This window comes from Podarcis erhardii (assembly GCF_964252035.2).
Source record: "Podarcis erhardii genome assembly, chromosome: 17".
NCBI classification, from domain to species: Eukaryota; Metazoa; Chordata; class Lepidosauria; order Squamata; family Lacertidae; genus Podarcis; species Podarcis erhardii.
The window spans coordinates 7575235-7597268 of NC_138515.1; the positions used below are offsets into that span (position 1 = coordinate 7575235).

Below are 22034 nucleotides of genomic sequence, written 5' to 3' on the forward strand. Positions count from 1 at the left end.
ATATTTTAATTAATTATATATCATTTCCCAGTAAACTTTAACCTTACCTCAAGACCACCACATATGATAAAAAGTATCTTCTTTTCCTTTGCATTTCCAATACTTATTCATTTTTTATTTTTACATTTTTGCCAATCTACTAGGTGTTAGGTACCATGTAATTTTCTCTTAAACCATAACATGCTATAAATTTTATATTCTTATTCCACAAGTTGAATATTTTACTTGCTCATCTTTAGTCTGCCATTCCAATAATGTCTTATACATTTTAGGCAGCACTTTAGCATTACATTCCAACAGGTCTCTCTCCAATTGTAATATTAATTCACCAAAGCCTCATTTCCTAACTTTCTTAAATACTACATTCAAATGACGATATTGTATCCATCTTGTTAATATTGCTGATAAGTCCTTAAATTCTTTTAATTTAAACTCTCCTCCTTTCTCTCTTAATAAATTTGTATAAGTTGCCCAACCTTCCATCATATTCTTTTTCTTTACCACTATGGCTTCCAGTGGTGAAAGCCAAAGTGGTGTTTTTGTCTCCAATAATTTTTTATATTTATCCCATACTCTATACAATTTTTTCCTAATTATATGGTTTGTAAATCTGTTGTGTACTTTCACCTTTTCATACCATAAATAAGTATGCCAACCAAAAATATTATCATGACCTTCTAAGTCTAAAATATGTGGATTCTTCAATGTCAGCCATTCCTTCAACCAGCATAGACAAGATGCTTCATAATATAATCTCATATCTGACAGGGTATCATGGCTCATATTTTAATACAGTGTAATAGGGCCATTCATATAATCAGTGCCATATCTGCCTATGCTACTGTGTCTGAATACAGAATCTGCAAAAGTAACTTTCCACTATATTTTGAGGCATATATGCTAATTATACAGTGAGATCAAGGCACAGAAATGTGTATTTTGTTTCAGTTAATAGGCAATGGTGTGGTTGAATGACAGTAGGCTAAGGTATTTTTAAAAGTGGGTAATTTGAAGTTCATTTTTCACATTTCTTAATTGCTGTGCTCTGTGAAAGATTTGGGCCTTAAGAGCAATATTTAAGCTCAAAGACTTGAATTACTTGCATATAAAAAGGCATTACAACAACAGTTTCGTTTTGCAAGTTGACACAGAGTTGAGCTCTCTGAGTTCAATGGGATTTGCTCCTTAGTGTGCATAGAATCACAGTCTTACCCATTGTTCAGTGCCCTGATTCTAAACATTGGTGTTACATTATTGCTTTGATCCAAGTTGCTTTGCTGTTCATGTAAGAGCCAATTTCTGTCAACCTCCCTTTGCACCTGCAGTCCCCCTCCCCATTTCCAAGGGTCCCCCATCTTCCAGGAGCAGATTTTCAGGGGGTGCAGGGGGCTGTAGAAGGGAGGGAAGCTCCATTCTGTGAATGAACTTCCTTCTGCCCATGGAAGGAAAATTAGGATCCAAGCCAATAGCGTTATCTGACAGCAATAGGAGTGTGACATTTGTGCAATTATACTGCTTTACACTAATTTTATAATCACGTCATTCTAACCCTAAATGGCTTTCATACCAGTAAAGTTATTGGGTCGCCCCTTTCTTAAGGATATATATGTACTGGGTTCCGGCACAGCAAATTTATGGGATCAAACTGTTAATGACTACCCTTTGCTCTATGCATCTCTGATCCTTTTGGCCACACAGAAATATGTGAAGAAGACTTGGAATGCAGGATGGAAAAATTGGTCAAAGTATCCATTTTAAGTATAATAAATTGGCGTAATTAATGATGTGTAAATTGATGCCAGGGCAGGAGGCATATTTCCCCTTTATTTTCTCAGTGTTACAGTTATGGGACAATGCAGTGCAGCCCTATACATGAAATATGATTAAAGAGATCAGTATTTATTTCCCCCCGTGAAATCTTCCTTCTCGCAAGCTGCACATTGCTTTCCTTTCTCTCACCACCTAGGAATCTGGCATCTGTTTGAGGGATTCCATTTTCCTCTCTCTTTCTCTGATTCCTCGTCTTTTTTTCTTCATGTGGGAAAAGTAAGAAAACCTTTTTAAAATAAGAAACAAAGATCTTGTAGCATTTTCGTATAAAATTTTGGTTTATTGCCTTCATTTGCCCACAAATACTTGAATATTTGGCTGCATTTGAAGGGGAACTGGGGTGGGGGTGGGGGGACAGAACGTTAAAGGCTTTTCAGGCAGAAACCTGCAGGTCTTGGTTCCAGAAGCTGAACTGTGCCCTAAAGCAAAAGGATATGAGGATTAAATTAAATGGGAATAATTAATTTTGTTGTTGCTGTTGCCGCCACTTAGGCAGGATTTGAATCTATCCAAGAAGCCTTGCCACAGGCAAATGAGCGAATCTCTCTTTAACATGAGGCACAGTAGCCTGGATTTTTTAGTTTAGTTTAGTTTTTGTTTTGGTAGGTGAGAGGTAGATTTAAAAGGGAAGGTTGGCAAGCAGGAGAATAAGCATTGAAAGCAGACTAGCAAGCTACTTTGGGCTGTGAGCTCTGATCCTTCTTCAGCTTTACTCTAAGGAGGGCAGGGAGGAATCTTGACTTTTTTTGAGACCCTTGTTGCTTGCATTCCGGGAAGAGAGAATTATTTTTGAAGTCTTAACGACGGGATGCAGGACTTATCTTCATTAATGGGGAGACATGTAGGAGGAACAAACCTGCCTCTGTTCAGGCAGGGTTAGCACCCGCAAATCATTACCTAGGGGAGAAGTATCTGCTGCAAATATCTGTGTACCAGGGAGAAACCCAACCTGGATTCCCGTCCTCCCCTATCTAACTCATAGCCCTCCTGCAAAAGCTTTCAGATATGCTTTGATGAGTGAACACTCCTCTGCTTGCATACCATTTCCTAGGATACTAATGCTAACTAGTTAGGCAGCTTTGCTTCTTTCAACTTCTTCCGAATTCTTTCAGCTTTCTTTTGCTTTCCTCTATTGCTTTCTTAGTGTGTCTTAGACCCTGTCCAAATATTTTCACCTTAAGTTGTTGACTTTTTTTTTACCCTTCGTTCTCTGCAGGCTAGGGTTTATTCTCCATATCTCAATAGAACCCCATTTGCATTGAGAGGTCTTTCCCAGTACAGTATTTACACCGGATTCAAGAACTGAAATGGGTCATTTAGGAAACATGACTTGCTTCTTATTTTGTAGAAAGGGTCGTTTCTTTTTTCTTCTTTAAATGAAAATGCTATAATGCACCCAACAGATTTGTTTCCAGAGAAGAATAATTGTATTATGCAGTTGAAAAAATACTGGCGTTGGATGTGAAATTCCATTGTTGAAATCACCATTTGGCAATGAAGCTAAAAAGTGCCCCGGGAGATTAATGAACTAAGTCTTCTACTTTGAAGCCAAAAGTGAGGTGGGGTGAGAGGGGTAGAATTCGGATTGGGACCATGATGATGGGGAAAGTTGACATTTAAGGCTTTCCCCCATGCCATTTCCACAGTTCTCCCATGCCATTGAAATCACACACATGCACACTGTAGTTTACAAAATGGTGGCCGTGTCCTGGGGCTACATACTCCTCCCTTGCTTCTTCCTTCACCACTCACCAGCTTCAGCATGGAAGTCCTGGCTTGCACTAAGCCAGAGATTTCCTATTACATCTGAACTAGACAAAGCTGATTTAATGTAGATTAACAAACTGAGATAATAATCCAAGGCACTCACCCACAGTTTCTTAAACCATGGTCCATGGTGCCGGTGAACAACTGCACCCAGCCATTGTTTAGCTACATGCTATTTTGTTGTTGTTGCATATCAAACATCTGTTAAAGGCGCACAGAAGTAGGGCACATTATTCCATGCTGTGTCCCCCCTTTTGGCTACTTGGCAACTATGCTAACAGAGCCAAGACACTTTTCAAAGTCACTCATGGGGTGACATTTAATGCAGAAACGTGGTGCACTTTGGCAAGCTTTCACACAGGCTTCCAAACTCTGAATACCTGCCAAAGGTTTACCACACTTACTGGAGTAATAACTTTATATACCCTCTTTCTAAACTTAAGGCAGGAGCCTTCCAACTTCTTTTACTCTTAAAGAATATTATATGAAGTAACATAGAACCAAGCAGTAGGAGGCTTATGTACACCTGAGTTGCTTGATTTCTGAGGCAGAACTCAGAATATTTCTTAGGAGACATTTATTTAGATAGGACAGGAGAAAACATCTGGCATATAAGAAAATAAACAAACAGAAATGCTGACCAACCTTAGATGTTAAAAGCTTCTGAATAGTCTACAGTTCTTAACCAACTCCAAGAAGTTAGCAATCAGTTTCCATTAGATACAGGTTTTTTTTTCTTACCGAATAAGGCCTCATTTCTGTGTTGCTTCGTTGAAAATGCCAAGAAGATGGAAGTAGGCCTGTGATAGGGTTGTCACCTTTGGTTGGGCAAAATAAAGAACAGTGGAGTAAATTGGGGGGCTAAAAATTACTTTACCAGGTGCAGAAATGACTTCAAAGCAACCCATTACATTGGCACATGTGATTTGCAGTGGTTTATTCAGTTGAAAATAAACTCCTCTCTCATTCTCTGCCCCCCCCCCCAGCCACACAAAAACACTATTTTTCCATCCCCCCGCTCTCCACCGGATGGATGGACCAGGCCCATTGCAAGTCCTCCATCTCTGACTCACCTGCTTCTGCCTGCGCAAAAACTTTATTTCCCCCCACTCTCCACCAGGCTCATTCAAACCTGCTTTCTTGCTCTCTGAGTCCGCCCCATCCCTGCCCCCTTTGCCTGCTCAAAAAGGATTTCTCCTGCAGTGGACCAGGCCCGTCCAACCCATAATATGTGGTTAGTATGCTGCATTTGGCATGATGACTAGTGCAAGTTGTGCAGGCCTCCTGCATTCCTGTTTTTGGTATAATTTCTCCTTGTGGATGGTTTGCACATCACATAAAACCATAGTTTAATGGTTTAATGCAGACAAGCAGCATTTATTCTTGGCTTAACACTTGTGTTTGGTTTAGAGGGAACAAACCACGAGACCAGGTTTGGGTAACGTGACAAGTCGAGGCTTGTGGTTTGTTGCTTCCAGTGCAACCAAGAGAGAAGGGAAGGATCAAAGTGGAAACTTGAGAATAGGTACACAAGTACACTGCTCATTCATGCTAAGCCAAAGTGAATGTAACATGTGAAAACAACTAATGTGTAGTTACGTAGATGCTCCAAGTTCAGGAAACTTTATTTGTAGATTTTTATTTTTTTAATTTTATTCTGGCTCTTTATTCTTCCACTGTGCAAAACTCATCCAGTCCCAATTTCCCTTCCCTAAAGAGTGAACAGCAGTGTGGCCATGTTGGAATGCGCTCTTATTTGAATTGGCGTTCACGGGGCACAATAAGCTTTTGAGGGTGTGGGATTTTTGGATGTTTTTACAGATGTGTCCTAGGGAAGAGGCTGACTATAGAGTACATTTAAAATTTATATCTGCAATGATGAGGGCTAGAAACAGCCCTTTGCATCTCCTGTTCTAGAGGAAAATTTATTACATCCTTGTTCATTCACTCTTGTCTTTAGACAGTGATTGATTTAAATACCTCTTGAGCATGAGACTGTCTTCCTAGTACATTTTACTGTTGGATCATTGATGGACGACAGTAACAAAATAGAATTTTCCACCCAGTACATTGTGATAAATCTTGCCAATGTAAATATTTTCTATAGCATCCATAGCTCCTGTGAAAATTACCTTACAACCCAATCTTGTTAAAGCAATTTATTATTGGGTGTTTTTTTAAATGGTTTATCTAAGTATCTGCTTTTCCTTTGTAGGTGTAGCATCTCTAAAATAAACACGTGCTTCTTTGCACGCAAAAGCAGTGATGCTGGCATTAGGGCATGGAAAATATGCTCCTTTTTAATAACACTGTTCCTGTGTCCTTGTGGACTCATCAGTAACAGACAAATGGCATATAATCAATAACTGAAATATGACATTTGCTGAACCCCCTTACTAAAATTAGGCAGGTTTTCCACTAATATGAGATCCTTTATGATAGCCATTCCCATAATTTCATTTTTGTGACTCTTCTTCCCCACCCATGCCTGTATTAGTTTATAAACTTTATTTTGCTTCCTTGCAAGATAATTGAACTTTTACTGGTCCATTTAACAATGAATACTCCTCCTCCTCCTCCTCCTCCTCCTCCTCCTCCTCCTCCTCCTCCTCCTCCTCCTCCTCCTGTAGTACTGATTGCTGAATATTCAATAGTGTTGAATACCCTCAAAACTATGTCCCAGGGGTGGGGAACCTGTGGCATTCTAGATGTTACTGGATTACAGCTCCCACAGTCTTCAGCTACTGGCCATTTGGGATGTGGCTGATGGAAGCGGAAAGTTCAGCCATCTCTGGAGGACCACTGGTTCCCTACCCCTGCCTGTTTATTGGTCTTTGCCTAATCAAACAATCTCTGTTCTTTTAAACTGTGTGTGGAGGGGAGAGTTATTGTTTGTTATGATGGTATGTGTTTTTCTGTGTTTACATTGTAAACCTGTAATCCTTGGATGAAGGGTGATACAGATTTTTTTTTTTTAAAAAAACCCAATTCATTTTAGTGGGCATAAGCATGTGCTGGATGTACATCTAGACGCCTCTCTATTCCCCATCCCCAGTGCAGTGATGCCTTGCCACTAGAGGAAGCTTTTACTTTTTATTCAGCCTTTCGTTTATTCGAGTTTTGTGCATCCCTGCTCCAGCTGTAGTCAGCTGTCTCCTGTGTGTGTGTTTTAAAAAAGTAACCAATAGAATATGGCTATCTCCCTGCAGCAAGACTTCCTGCCCTTGCATCCTTATCCCATTTCTGAGGGAGCCACGAAGGGCTTATAAACAGTTGATCTGAAAGGATAAATGTATGATAATTTTAAAAACAATATCAGAAGAGAAGAAGAAGAAGAAGAAGAAGAAGAAAGAGCAAATACATATTTGTGAAACTTGGGGTCCTTGTGGTCCCCACCCCCTTAGTAGTAGGTCTGTTGCTGAAAACAACGCAAACCTAATGAATAATGGAGAGCCCAAATGATTAAAAAATAGTTGTTCTGTGGCACAGATTCTCATATGGGCAGAATTCCCAATGGCTGAATATCCCTCTGATGAATTTCTGTAGACTCCTTTCTTCTTGTCCCAGCTATTTTGCTACACGTGGAATTGTCCTTGACTCTCCATACTTCCAAGTGTCTGCGTGTGCATACTTATAACCTACTAAGTTCTGTCCAGAATAGTGAGCATATTATAACCATGTAGATAGCATAGAGATAATTCCTTTTAAGCATGTTATCTGTGTGTGTGTGTGTGTGTGTGTGTGTGCGCGTGCGCGTGTGTGTGTATTTTACGAGGTATTTTATCACTCATTAAAAGATCATGAAGGGAAACAAGGTGTTCAAATGACACTGACCTGAAATTAAAATTAATTTTAACATTTGCATTAAAGGTCATTTTTATTTAAGCACTATCACACAAATATTGTAATAGGGTATTTTTTGTTTTTTTTAAAGGCAACAAAGACATTTGTATAAATCAAAATATAATTAAAAACACACTGATAAAATGACTTCTTGTAAAGTAATAGTGGCACGGTGCAGTAGTACAGATGTGTGACCATAGACTCACCCTACTTGGCATGTCTCTGCAAAAATAAAAAAACATCAAATATAAAAAAGGTGGGGAATTACTGTTCCATTAAAAAAAAAAAAAAAGATGTTAGATTTTCTGCAATCTGAAAAGCAAAATAAAAACAGAAGCAGTGCAGGACAACAGCAATTTGATGATGATGTCATTTAGATGCCCTATAAAAAGTAAGTTAACAAAGCATGGCAATTGCAAAGCAAACACTCATTGATATCTAAGGGTTGATTCACACTTTGACACCTCACAACTGAACATGTGGACTGTCTCCTTTGAAAATGCTGTATGGTTTTCAAGCTGAAACTGAATGCCGCAAACATTTTCTCTGTGTTGAGCAATCTATGATAGCTCATTCATTGAAACATGCGAGTCAACATTTAATGTCAAGACCAGTAGGTGACACCAATGTATGTGCATGTGTAGGAACCAACAACCTACCGCCATTAAATATCCACCCCCCTCTACTATTAGGTGAGCTAGAGAATAAATAAGAGGCTAAGTGTGGGCCATTTCTTTTACCAGATTCATAAAAATCTTCATTTTTGAAAAACAACAGTCCCAAGATTTTTTTGCTGTAGAGTTTGATTTTTGGGAGACGTCTTACCTTTTTCATTTCCAGTAACACTGTTGCAAGTAATTTCATTGTCACAAAACAACAAAACACCCTCACTGTTTCGTTCAGATTAATCTGATGTGTCCAAATCAGCATCTTAATAAGTAAAACATTTAAATAGATAAGCAATGGGTTTTTGATTTTTTTTCTTCAAAGCTGGACACCGCCAGACTTTATTCTGGCTGAAGCAGAATCCTGATCTTTGTCTTGTTGGGTTGGGAAATAAATTGGGCAACCACGTTTACTTGGGAGTGTATCCCACTGATTTCGACAGGAGCTACTTGTGTTCAGGATGCAGCCTTTGGCCTGGTTCTCACAGAGGTGGTTAATCTGTACCTGCCCTGAAGTGCAGGCTGAAGTGCACACAAATGCCCCTCTATAAAAACACATTTCCTGCACATTGAAAAATGTTGGAGAGAAATGTCCTTACCTGTTTTCTAGCCAGATGCAGGTTTATCCCCTCAGTGAAAACTTGGCCGGTGTGTCAAAATGAACTTTATTTAAATCTTAAAGTAGAATAATTACTGTGCATTACTTTATCCTGTCCCGGGAACTTAGGAAGAAATATATTTTAAAATATTATTTTATTTGCAAACCTGACATGAAAATCCAGTGCGAGTGACAAAACTCAGCACCTCTCTCTACAATTGCTTTGGTCCTCAGTCTTTTAAGGTGATGTTAATATCACTACATCATCTCAGACAAAAATACTCAGAAATTCACCAGGGTGTCTAGTCAGAGCTTGAGCTGTATTTATTGCTTGCTCCGTGCAATGCTTTTTAAATGCCTTTTTAGGGGGGAGTTTAAAACTGCAACAAAGACTTCCTTTAGTCTGCAAACCTGATTGAGTTGCCAACCTTTGCCTTGTCCAAGATCCTGATCTGCCATCTCCACTGCAATTAAACCAGAATTTTCTCAGTTACTTAAATTGGTTTTATCATCCACCAGTCTGAATTATTTGTTCTTATAATGCATAGGCAAATAATCTTTCTACCAATGGCTTTCCTATAGTGTTCTGAGTTCTGGAGAACAAGAAAGAGGTAGAGATGAAAGTAAAAACATATGAGTGGGGATGGAGGTTGTTTAAATGAAGATGATTCTACTGTTGTTGTAGATGATTTTTAAAATATTATTTTTATTTAAAAATGTATTTTCTTTTAAATCTGTATTTCACAAACTGGACAGGAATCTTAGGTAGCTGAAGTTGTGGGAACACAAAATCATTTCATTCATTCTGGTTTTTAAATTGACAGACACTTTACTGCTGAGTCCTGTTGTGTAGTGCATTGGATTACAAAAGCAAGATTTTATGTTGTGGGGTAGGGGAAAGCTGGGTAACTCTTGGAGGATTGAAATAATAAACCTGTGTGGAATAGCTGGACTTCTGAGCTTATATACCAATGAAGGAAAAAAATATATTTTAGTGTTTCAGGTGTGAGAGGCGGTTGGTGAGGGTTCCTTTTCGTGTTTGCACAAGGATGTTGAAAGCTGGAAGGATAGTCATGTTACTCTGTTGCAGCAAAATCAGCAAAGAGTCTCGTGTTACCTTAAAGACGAACAGAATTCATGTAGCCTTGGCTTTTGTAGATTAGAACCCTGTTAATCAGGATCATAATACAGGTGCACAACTCACTCACCACTGTACAGTTCCCTTCCCTGTGAATGTTGTGCTATTGCTGCCGTTGTTTTAATTTTGAGACATTTCATGTTTCATTATATTTATGTATCTTTTCTGTTTGTGCTTGGTGTGGGGTTTTAGTTATCAAAATGCTTCTTGTAGGTTTTTTTAATCTTGCAAATTTCTTTTTATTTTATTTTGTAACACCTAGAGGATATTTGCTGCAGAAGAGCATTGTAGCAATGGGGTACCATGTCTCTTTTAATGCAGTTGATTATTGGAATAAAGGACAGATGTGACGCGTGCTTCTCCCAATTACCATTTTTACACAGAGTCTGTCTATGGAGAGACGCATTCAGAGATTTGGATGTGGTTTTGTAGAAGTGACATTGCCCTTCATAGCCATGGTTTGTATTTATTCATTTTGGACTGCCTCTGCTCAAATATATTTGCTGGTGGTTTCCATAGCTGTACCCTAGGAAAAGTTGAAACTGGCTCCCAGAAGTGTTCTCAGCACTATAGTGATTGTGTGTGTACATTTGGTGTGACCGTGACATATATCAATTCAATAGTGATATGATGAGCAACACACTTCCTCTCTTGATCAATGCCTGCATGACTTCTGCAACTCTCTATAAAATGGATTTTGAAAATTTATCATTTTCTTACTTTTGTTTGTGAAAGGATAGGATGTGACTCTTGGAAACAGTTTTCTTTAAGCAGGAAATGGATAAGACTGAAGTGGATTTTATCTTGTCTTGTCAATTGATAATTACTGTATGTATTTAGACCCAATGCTTTATCACTATATGAGTGATATACCCACCTCTTCGCCATTCTTCCTTTGGGAAGGCCACAGGGAGGAGATCCGAAGCTTTCGTTTCCATTTTCAGTTAACCACAGTTTAGAGTTGTGTCCAAAACCTAAAGTGTGATTAATCTTAACGATGATTTATTGAAACAAGGCAGCTTCATAAGCCATAGTTTGAAGCTGGCTTATTTCAGTAAACCATAGTTAAGAATAACTCCACAGTTTGTCTTGATTTAGACGTAATGCTGAACTGTGACTAGTTTAAAATCACAGTGAAAGCTTCTGTTCTTGCAGCTGCACCTGAGTGGGAGGAGAGGAATGGGGCTGACAAACCTGATGCTCATTCTTATATGGGCTCATTCTTATATTGATAAAGTGATTAGAAATTAAGTGTGATTAAAAATTAGGAAGTCTGTGTGAAAGGCTTCTTCCTTGTAGGGATGCAAGACTTGAGTGCATTCAGCTGGGACAGTTCTTTCTCTACCTTTCTAGGCACTGCTTAAAAACTAGCTACCACTGTTTGGAGATTACTTGGGCAATGCTTGGTGAGAGATCCAAAGTTGGCTGGGAGGGTGGTATGCCATTTTTGTAAACAGAGAAACATGACAAGGAGAGGGTGAAGTGAAAGAAGAAAATAGATTGTGGAATTGGTGCTATTCTGCTTAATTTTAATTTGGTTTCTGTTTTGTATGTTTATACTGTATATACAGTAGCTTGAATATGCTCAGAGTCTGTAGTAGGGTTAGTTAAAAATCCAAATCCATCAGTAAATGATATTTGATCCAACTATCAACTATATAACTAAGATTATTCTAGTATGAAATAAAGGCTCACTCACTGATAACAGTTAGAGGGAAATGGTTCCTGTTGTTCCAGAGGAATAACTAACTATCTGTCCACCGTCAGAGTGTAAGTCATCACAGATGTTTGTAAAATGTTATGTGTAAATCATATGCATTGGTTTTTTTCCTGATTCATATATCTAGAGCATCAAAGACGGGTGCAGCCATCTACTTCATTTTATGCGCTTGTCTGATAAAAATCTTAATTCCCGTGGTGAAACAAGTAAGATGGATGTTCCATTAGATACGCCTTTAGGAGATGGAGTTAATTCTCTAGTATCTTCTTTCTATCCAATAAAAGCTATGGTTCCCTGCCTTCCACGATCGCTCAGTGCTGGCATACCTGCCATGCCTGGGCCAGTAGCTTTCAATCCACCCCAAGCCAGAGTTTCTTAGTGTGACCAGTGCTCCCCCGCCCCCTGCTCATATTGAAATACTGCCCCTCAATGAGGCCAAAATTAGATTCACAAAATGTTTAGGGGTATCTGTCCCCCTGTATCCCCCTAGAAAAAAAGCACTAAGCATGACTATAATAATATTCTGTCCTAACTGGCCAGATCTTGGGCTGCTTGTAAAATTTACATCAAGGATAATATCAATAAAAAGCCCTAGGTTTCCAAATGAGTTTTTGGTTGTACAACTAAAGACATATAGTGAGGCCCATCTACTTCTTCAGCTTTATTTGCAACTCTAGGTTGTGGTCTTTGAAAAAGTAGCTGTATCCAAGCCAAATTGTGCCACAAAAGCAAAACAAACTCTTTAATTTTGCATGGCATATATTTACACACTGAGATGTCTTAGGCAGCCACTTTCTTCTTCAACAGTGGAAGTGAATTTGGATCAGCTGTATTTGAATTACCAATAAATAGGGAGGAAATTGGTAAACATCCTATTGTTTCGTTAGGATAATTGCTACCATAAAATAAATGACAAAAATAAAGCTGAGAAAATGTACTAATGCATGCTATCTCTGGTTTGTGCTACAAGATGTATTCTCCTTTCATACTGCGCCTGACCCGATTTGGTGGAATGTTATGTCAGCCTAGGCTGGTTATTGACAGCTATGGTAGCACAGTGTAGTTCAGTCATATTTTAACTAAATGTCTTGAGTATCTTTCACCAGCAGAAGCATTTAGAATTGAAGGTGTCTTCACTGAATTTGGAGTAGCGTCCTTGAAGTGCTGGCATCATGTAATGATTTGTAACTTTCAGCTGGTTTAAAACCAGTCTCAGATCTGGTTCTTTATTCTGTAGGAATTGCCGTGGCTATATATAGGTGTGCTCAAGAGCTGCACCCTAAGTACGTCTTTACAAAATGTACTTCTGATGAATAGAGAGCCTAGTCCTTCTAGCTAAAGGGCACCAGTTCTGCTAGAAGGCTGAGCAGTTTTATTCAGTAAGTTTGTAATCAAAGAGGCTCTCAATCTTGCAGTCTAAATCCAGGTGTTGAATAGAGGTCTGGTTACATACAGAAGGCAGGACTGGATTAATTACCTGAGAGTCACAATTCCAGCTATTCTTTGTCCCTGTTACTTAGAATGGTAGAAATGTGAAAAGAACCACAAACACATTTTCTCGGCTCCCGACTATTTCTGCCCTTAACTCCAAGTGCTTAGTTGAATGTGAAATTACGGAGTCATTTTGTAACTTTAGTTAAAAACCTTTGACTCATTTATTCCTGCCCTCTCCATCACTTAGGCTGCTGCCAACTCACATTACTGTAGAAGATTGAAATATTAAAATAAACTTAGCATTTTTTAAAAATAGTGTGTTCCTGCACAAATTTATCCGGTGCTGCTCTAATTCTGCCCCCACTCCCCAATTCTGTGTATTGTTTATTTTCCCTGCTCAGACGGGAAAAATATTTGAATGCAACCTCCCCCCACCTTTTTTTTGGGAAATAGAAAATTGAAAAGGCTAGTGAACCATGATTCAAGAGGCTGAGAGGGAGCTTCTTTCTTTCCTAGCATTAATTAACTCAAGTTCGTTAGGACGTTGAGTCTGCCGCACAGTTTTCTCTTGTTTGTGCTAAATCAGGTCAGAGAGGGAAAAACTTTTCAGGCAGACGCTGTGTGTTAACTCTGAAGAATGAAGAGGAGAATCAAAGTGATATAACTATTACATAGACTTATAGTCATCTGTAGGTTTTTATTGTGTACAGTAATATGCAAAATGAGGATCTGAGTGAACAAATATTTCATCTGGTTGTGAAAATGAATTTTATCTAATTTTGGGGGTGGTTTAAATAGGGTATATTTGATGCATCATTTGGATTGGTTTGGGCTGGCATTCTGATTATGGAAATCTGTGTCAGAGGCAAGAGCGCAACATGAAAATCTTTTTTTAAAAAGTCTATAATCGGGAGTCTATTTCTGTCTATTTGTGGCAATGATGAGGAGGAGTCTAATTGCCCTAACCCACGGCTGAAGCTGTTGTTTGCCTCTAGTGGATTTTGTTTCCTTGAAATCTCAGTTGTGGTTGGGCATGTTTTTATAGAACTCTACTTAAATCACAGTTTGTGTTGCGAAATCTTGTATTTCATAACTCTTTATAATAATGGAAAGGCAAGATGCATCCCCCTCAAATTCTGTACCCCATATTACAGTCTCTGGAGCTGGGCCAAGCTGGACACAAAATCCTACTGACTCATTATTGGCCAAAGCATTATTATTTTGGCACTCAGGGATGGGGGTTCAGCAGGGGCAAGCCACAGGCTAATATGTTGCAGGTCTCACTAGCCCTGTGGAGAGTAGAAATTTATGTGCTATTCATTCACTAGGGATGTAGTTTGCCAGGGTGCTACTGACTGTTTCTATGACAACCCCAAGAAAGCTTTACACGGTGCTCCTATTGCTGAGAAGAGTGAAAGTGAGAAGGAGAGAGACTCCCAAAAACGAGCAGACCATTAAAAAAAAGGGGGGGAGGCCCAGAGTTAGAAAGTTTTGACTTGAAGTAATTAAAACTCATAAGCTCTCTACAAGACTTGGGAGTCTCTACCCACCCCCCAAAAATTCCTTGCTTCGAGATGAAGAGAGCAAAAAGCTCTTTCTCAGACAACCTTCTTAAGAACTTCTCCACTTTAGCATCATACTTTGTTAATGAATCTGGAACTGATGAAGAGAGAAAAGTTGCCTTATATTGTGAGAACAAAGAGATGGTGGTATTTTTGTGAGAGGGTATATGCAACCCACATCTAAACTCTGAGTTGGAGAGACTCATACTTGGCCGTGAAATTTTCTTCTTCATTTGAATCTCTTAAATCTTTACTTCCCCTTCATTCTCACTTCCTTCCTTTAACCTGTCTTTCCATCAGCATATTTTCTTCCCTTCTTTGCCCCACTGCCCCTTTCCCCCCTCTACTAATGGCAGATGTTTCCATATCTTTCTTACTTGCCTCTACTTCTCCCTCCCCTGTTTATTTATTGATTTGCCTTAGAGACAAGAGATGTTTTCCTAAAATACTATTCATTCCAGGTTATTTGTGCAGAGTTTTAACCTACAAAACGCTAAAAATAAATATTAAAATAATGTTTGCTCATTAAGTCGCAACAGGGTAAACCTTCCTAGGTTCATAATTTTCTGCATTGAAAACTGAACCCAGATGACCACACGTCTCACGGAAAGGAATCAAGCTTGCATCGTAATTGCGAGCGGTGGTTTGATCCCATTATAAGCCGAATCCCAGAAAGCTCAGACTCAGGCTTTAAAGTTCCGTAAAGCTGCTGTGCTTTTTTGGAATGGAGTGAATTTGCCTAGTACAGCTGTCCTAAAGTGTGCATTCTCAAAGGTGCCTATAATAAATGCTCCTAAATGAATTGCTGGTTTTCAGTGTTGGGTATTCAGCACTCCCATTGCAATCGCTAGGGATGGGTGGTGATGCTCGACAACCTTTCCATTGTTTCTGTTGTCATCCCTCTGTCTTACTTTTCTTAAATAGCAAGTACCTACACCGGTATTTCAACAAACCTCTATGTACTATAGCAGAACCAGCACGGCTGTAGCATTTATGAGGTTGTGTTTTTTTAAAAAGGAATTAAAACCTGTTCCATATAACAGCGGCTTTCCTGTCTTTTGTGGAATTCCATTTACAACTTACTTCAGATAATTCCATAGATGCCCAATTCTGCCATAATACACTGATTTTCTTATATGCTAGTTCAATGCATGTGTCAAGAATGTTGAGCTTTTCTGCTGTGACAATCGTCGTATTGTAAACGGACGCTGTCTATGCCGCCCAAGTGCACAAACAGCCCAAGTGGTCGCTTGGGGTGACAATATTTTCAAGGGTATCAGTAAATCCATGTGCAGTCCAAGAGGTGTGCCCTAGGAGTCCATTTCTTGTCTTGGAGGTGCTAGGTGAAAATTGGATTGTACTGTTCAGCTTCCTAGCCAGCCCTGAAAGTGTGTAAAAATATTGCTGTTCTGTGAAAAAGGCCTATCAAGGCTAGAAAACTCTTAAGGCAATTAGAGTAATGTTGTTGTTGTTGTTGTTGTTGTTGTTGTTGTTGTTGTTGTTGTTTGTTATTGCTGCTGCTTCTGCTTTTAAATATAGCATCTTGTTACAAGTCCTGAGTTTTGTATTTGTTGAGTGCCACCTGACCTTGACAAAGCAGCTGTACTTTCGTACCTCTGTCTTGTACACTGAGCACTTCTGATCACAAGAAAAGGAATGCTACGGGTAGTAGTGACAGAAGTGGGTGATTTTTCTTTGTTTTGCTCTTCATTCTGTTTTCTTCATTCTTAATGTTCTTCATAGTCTAGTCTTCATAGCACCTCATGTACATGTCTATAAAGTTAGTGTGAATTGAATTAATTTTAATTTGCTACAATGTTCACCCCCCCAAAGCTTTCCAAGATTGTAAAGACTCTGATTATACTGTAGTTTCGTTCCACACCAAAGCTTGCTTGTTGTTTTAAAAACGTACATTAGATTTAGTTGTTTAAAAGTTTTGAAGGTCATGCAGTCCTTTGTAAAGGATGGATCCCGGGCCTAAGAAAACAACCTGGGAACCTGTATATTCCCAGGTAACAAGGAAGTGAGAATTTCAAATGAGTTTTGAATTTCAATGGCAGACTTCGAAAATGTTTTTTGGGGGGGAGTGGAGTGGGGGGAGCAGGGCACAAGTTCGTTTTCCCTTTTATCTCTTTTATTCTACTTTCTTGAGCTTCGACTTGCACCCTCCCCCCTCTTGACACAGATATAGAAAAATAATCTCTGAGCTTTTGTGTCGGGATGGAACTCTTCCACCTCAACTGCCTGCCTGCGCACCCACCTTTAATCTGCCTGATGGAGGGGAAGGGGGCAGGCTCAGGTATTACCTAACACAGCTGCGGACAGATCACCTTTGTCTACAGTCCTCTGGGGGTTTGTCGCCAAGGTCATGGAGAGGTGTGGGGAGGCCTGTGTTTTTCTCAAGCAGACAACATATTTATGAGCGGCAAGAGGTTTGGAGGGCCCCGTATCCTGCTTTTAATGTATCTCAGGCTGACCTGTGCCAGATTTGTGAAGTGGCGGGAGAGGGGTGGGGGAGAGAAAAACAGTAATATCCCCCCCCCCATCTCCAGCCAAACGAGTTATGGCGGGGGAAAGCCTCCACCCTGCGATTTGCGAGCACAAATCCGAGAGCTCTGATTTAGCTGCCTGCTTAGTTGCTGGAAAGCTGGCAGCAAGGCCTAGAGCTGGCAGTGGGCAGTAGGCAAATGCTCGGCGTAGGTCTGTCTTTTGTGCCATCTCCGCGCACCCCACCGGAGCATTCGGCTTGTCGAGGGTGCTGCAGGAATAAGGGTGGCAGCCCTGCGAGAGAAGTCGGGGTTAGAGGTGCTCAGAGTATCTGATGGTGCTGCAGGGAGGCATATATGGCCTCTTTTTCTCTGGTGGGACTAGAGCCCTGATTTGTCTGTGAATTCACCCTCTTTGATGCAAACCTCTCTGTCTCTGCTCTGTGATATTGGGAGGTTGCGGGTGCTAAGGCGCTTTGTGCATGGATGGGCTGAATTAGAGGGAGCAAGCAAAGCTGTCTTCTAATAAAGCAACTGTGAGTTCAGCTATTGTTGCCTCACAGCCTTCTCTGTGCCCAATTCCTTGAGGACGGCACTCAGAAAAGTCCAGCAAAAGCACCCCAAGGCCACACCTTTTTCTTTACTCCCTAATACAAGCCTTTTATTTTTTCTCGCGTCTCTTCATTCCTTTTCTTTTTAAAATCTTACCATTTTTACAATTTAGCTTTTCTCACGTTTGCCTTTTTTAATTACCTGTTTGCTTTCCTGTTTTATGTACCACTGTTCTTTTTCTCTGGTCCTCGTACTTTTCTTACTTTTTTATGTACTTATTCTTTCCCCTCAAAATTAATTATTTTAGTCCCCCCCCACCCCCATCATGTTTTCTGATGCCCTTTTAGTTGCGCATGTGGCATGAAGCAATAATAAGCAACAAAAAAGTGAATGTTGGAATGAAATAGATTAAATTAGCTATTTAAACTTTCAAAACAATGCATTTTAAGCATTGCCATTTTTCAATAAAATTTTAATAGAGGGAATAAGGATTTGGTTTAGGTGAATAACTTCATATTGTGATGCCGGTCCGTTTGCTCTAATCTGCATGTATTATTAATTTTTTGGCAAATATCAGGGTGAAAATTGCAGAAAATAAGGAAGTGGCACAAAGCTTCATAGGGCTGACTGAAACCCTAGTTTTGGAAAGCAAAGATGTTTGCTGAGGCCTGGAGTAGCAATACCAGGAACTTGCAAAGAAATAATATCTGTATGCATTTTAAATTAATGCTACCTGAATTGAGAAAAAAGTAGGGCGGCAATATCTTAACCACATGCATATTGAAAGAGAGAGTTGTAATTGGAAGGAAATATTTTTCAGGATTTTCTTCTCTTTTTTTGTACAAATAGTTGGAAAGGCAGCGAGGACGGAAAGAGAATGAGATTGAGAGAGAAAGATGGAACAGCTGCTTTTTCTGAGGCCTTGTGGGACTGTCTTTTTTTGGAGGTTGTGGGGGGGGGAGAAGAGGTGGGTGGATGCTATGATATTTATTTATTTAAAATATTTTGCCAGTCACCTCCTTGCCAAAATCTGCTGGCCAATAAAAATTTCATTGCGGCTGGACTTTGCTTATTCATTAGATATGAACTTGTCGATTTGGCAAATTGTTTTCCATCTCTTAACTGCACAGTCTCTCTCTCTCTCTCTCTCTGCCACCCCCTCCCTGATTCCTTCTCCGCCAACCTCCCCCCCCTCCACCTCCCTTTCTCTTTGATGCAGCCATTGGCTGCTCCACGATGTGTCTCCTTGCCAAATAGGTGGATCCCTTCTCCTCTCTCTCTCTCTCTTTTTTTTCTGCTGGCATTGGCACAGGCAAATGGTTGGGGACTGAGCATGAAAGGAGAAAGCAAGCGAGCAAGAGAGTTTAAGAGGAAAAAGGGAAAGGAAAAAAGGGGGGAAACAACAACAACAACAAAATCCCTCATACCCCAGCAGTTGGGTTTTGCCAGCAGCCGATCACAGCTGATTCCAGAGCGGAGTCTGTCCCTTTTCCCCTAGACCTGCGATCGCCCCTGTTCTCAGGCGGAGGGAGCCACATCTAAGTTGCATCTTTGCATTTTTGCCAACGCTGAGAGAGATTCTTTCCCCCCTCTCAACTCCCCCTCCTGATCACTTGCTGTTATTCTGCCTGTTTTTATTTTTTCCCTTCATCCTTCCAATTATTATTATTATTATTATTATTATTATTATTATTATTATCCTTATTTGGCTTTTTTAAAAAAGAAAACATATTTTGTGTGTGTATGTGTGTGGTGATGTTGATTTATTTTTGTCCTTCGCTGATGTTTCCATTCCTAACCTGCTTTCTTCAATTTTTAATCCTCCTTTTTTGCTATCCCACTGTTTTTATTAAATAAGACTTTTTTTAAAAAAAATTGGCTAACAGTTTGCAGTGGAGAATGCAGCCAACAATTGTTTTCCACCCAATTTAAGAAATATCCTGCACTCTTCTGTGCACTTCCTTTTTATATTTTTTACTTTCCTCCTTGTTCTCCCCTCCTCCCTCTTCCACCTCACAGCCCCAATAGCACCCCCCTTCCACACTCTGCAATTCTGAGCCCAGAATTTCTGAATCGGGGGCTTAGCTTCGCCGGGATGAGCCAGAGCAATGGTAATTATTTCCATTTTTGACTTTCCCCCTCTCTCTTGGATGTTTTTAGCTTTAGGGAAATCTTTACTTAAAAAATAAAGTCAGAAAGCCTCCTGAAATAATTGATCGAGTATATATAAATTATCCTGAGCATTGTATCATGCAAGGGAGATCATAGCCAATTTTGTCTTTAATTGCAACATTTCCAAACAAACTTTATTACTTTTATTTTTAAAGGTAGTCAAATTTTAATTCAATTAACTTATCTTGATTTTTTTTTTTTTTAAATCTCCAAATTTATCTTCTGGTGGTATTCTGGAAACAGTGTTAATCCTCCACACTCCCAACATACCTGCTTGGCATCCCTGTTCTGCTGTTGTGTTTTATCTTGTCGCTGGGTTGGATCGTATTCTGGGCTTGCATATTTTTTCCCTTAATTTTTGTTGGTGTGTGTGTGTGTGTGTGTGTGTGTGTGTGTGTGTATATATATATATATATATATATATATATATATATATATATAATTTAACATACAAATTTCAGCTTTAAGGGTGATTCTTCTCCCTTCCCTATTTTCTTATTCTAATGTTTTCCCCCCTTCTTTTGTTTTGCACCCTTTATTCTCGCCCTTTCTCCCCAGGATGAATTCCACCCCTTCATTGAAGCTCTTCTTCCTCATGTCCGTGCGTTTTCTTACACATGGTTCAACCTGCAAGCTCGGAAACGAAAGTACTTTAAGAAGCATGAGAAGCGGATGTCGAAGGATGAGGAGCGCGCTGTGAAGGACGAATTACTTGGTGAAAAGCCTGAGATCAAGCAGAAATGGGCATCCCGGCTGCTGGCCAAGCTACGCAAGGACATCCGCCCGGAATTTCGCGAGGACTTCGTCTTGACCATCACGGGCAAGAAAGCACCGTGTTGTGTCCTCTCCAACCCAGATCAGAAGGGCAAAATCCGCAGGATTGACTGCCTGAGGCAGGCTGACAAGGTTTGGAGGCTGGACCTAGTTATGGTCATCTTGTTCAAAGGGATCCCTCTTGAAAGTACTGACGGGGAGCGGCTATACAAGTCGCCGCAGTGCTCAAACCCGGGCCTTTGCGTCCAGCCACACCACATTGGAGTCACAATTAAAGAACTGGATCTTTACTTGGCGTATTTTGTTCACACTCCTGGTAGGTCATGCAAACAACACCACTCACTGTTTTTATATTTTGTGTTTTAATTTTTAAAATGGTTGCTTCCCTCCCAAAGTGTGTGTTTTCCTATGTATGTGTTTCCTTTCATCCATAATTAACAAATTGCTAACTTCGGAAATGCACTGGGATGACCCCACTGTACTTAGTAGTTCGAAAAAAGTTACTGTGGGTTTTCTTGACTTCCTGTTTCTCTCCTACCTGCGATGTCTGTAACTTTCCCAGGGTGAAGAAAACCCCTTTTCCCGCAGGCTGGGTGGTACAGAATAAGAATATTTATGTAAATGACATATTATTTGAGAGAACAGGACTTCAATTTTATTAGAATTTGGAATTAAGAAATGTGCTTATCTTGAGGTGAGGCTTTTGTTTCCTTTGCTTGATTCCCCTCCCCCCACCCCAATTTCTTTTGTTGGCTTGATTTAGCATATCGATGTGCCCACGGCATGCAAACTACAAACATACAAACAGACACTCCTGGACATTTTTATGCTTTGTACAGCAGCATTAGAGCAATAAAACTGAATTTTCCACATCTGCTGTCCCACATAGGAACAAGGTTGTCAGGGGAAAGGGATTATGGAAGAGAATTTTAGAACCCTTTTTCTTTTGTTTCTGTGGCCTCTTTTTCTTCTTCTTCAACACCCCCCCTCGCTGCCTGCACGTTTGTGCACACATGTTCTTATTTAATTTTGTTTTCTTATATATATTTTTTGGCTCTCTTTTTATTTTGTTTTCTTTCCAGCTTAAAAAAATACTGGTTAATTTTTATCCTCTGCCCCAGGTACACTCTATTTGCTACAGACTTTGAAATCTGAATGGGCTGGCAGCCGGGTGATGGTGCGTTAACCTTTTGCTGCACCAAGTTCTAAGGAAAATGAATTTAGCCAAAAACATTTCTCCTTCCTTCTCCTATTGTTATTCCCTTATTTCTCGCTTCTTTTTTCTTTTATTTTCATCTGAGTTGTAAGAGGCCCCATAACAGGCTTGTTTTCTTCTTTGCCAGTTCTTTGCCAGTTGCACATTTCCTTCCCTATATAGAATAACTGCAAATCTCGGCTATGTTAAATTCAGAAGTCTTATCTTTGCCACCTCATGTATCCCAGCACAGTTTGTGTTTCTTTAATTTCAGTCTAATAACATTGTCAGGAGTCTT

General features: G+C 39.8%; 1 protein-coding gene and 1 long non-coding RNA gene across 8 annotated transcripts in view; one reads left to right on the forward strand and one right to left on the reverse strand.

The window, feature by feature from the left end:
• The window catches only part of NFIX (nuclear factor I X), a 256837-nt gene that overhangs the window by 94212 nt on the left and 140591 nt on the right, over positions 1-22034 (forward strand). For 6 of the 7 annotated variants that reach the window (XM_081845283.1, XM_081845285.1, XM_081845282.1 and 3 more), the window contains exon 3: positions 20326-20857. In XM_081845283.1, the coding sequence (XP_081701409.1) occupies positions 20326-20857 (532 nt within the window). Of the gene's footprint in view, positions 1-18887; positions 19707-20325; positions 20858-22034 lie in introns of those variants that run through there. The other variant, XM_081845284.1, reaches the window with a different exon arrangement.
• On the reverse strand, positions 1728-9148 carry LOC309332602. The gene is made up of 3 exons (XR_014152228.1): positions 8266-9148; positions 4339-4415; positions 1728-2031 (listed from the first exon to the last, which is right to left on the reverse strand). It is a non-coding gene; the product is annotated as an uncharacterized lncRNA (long non-coding RNA).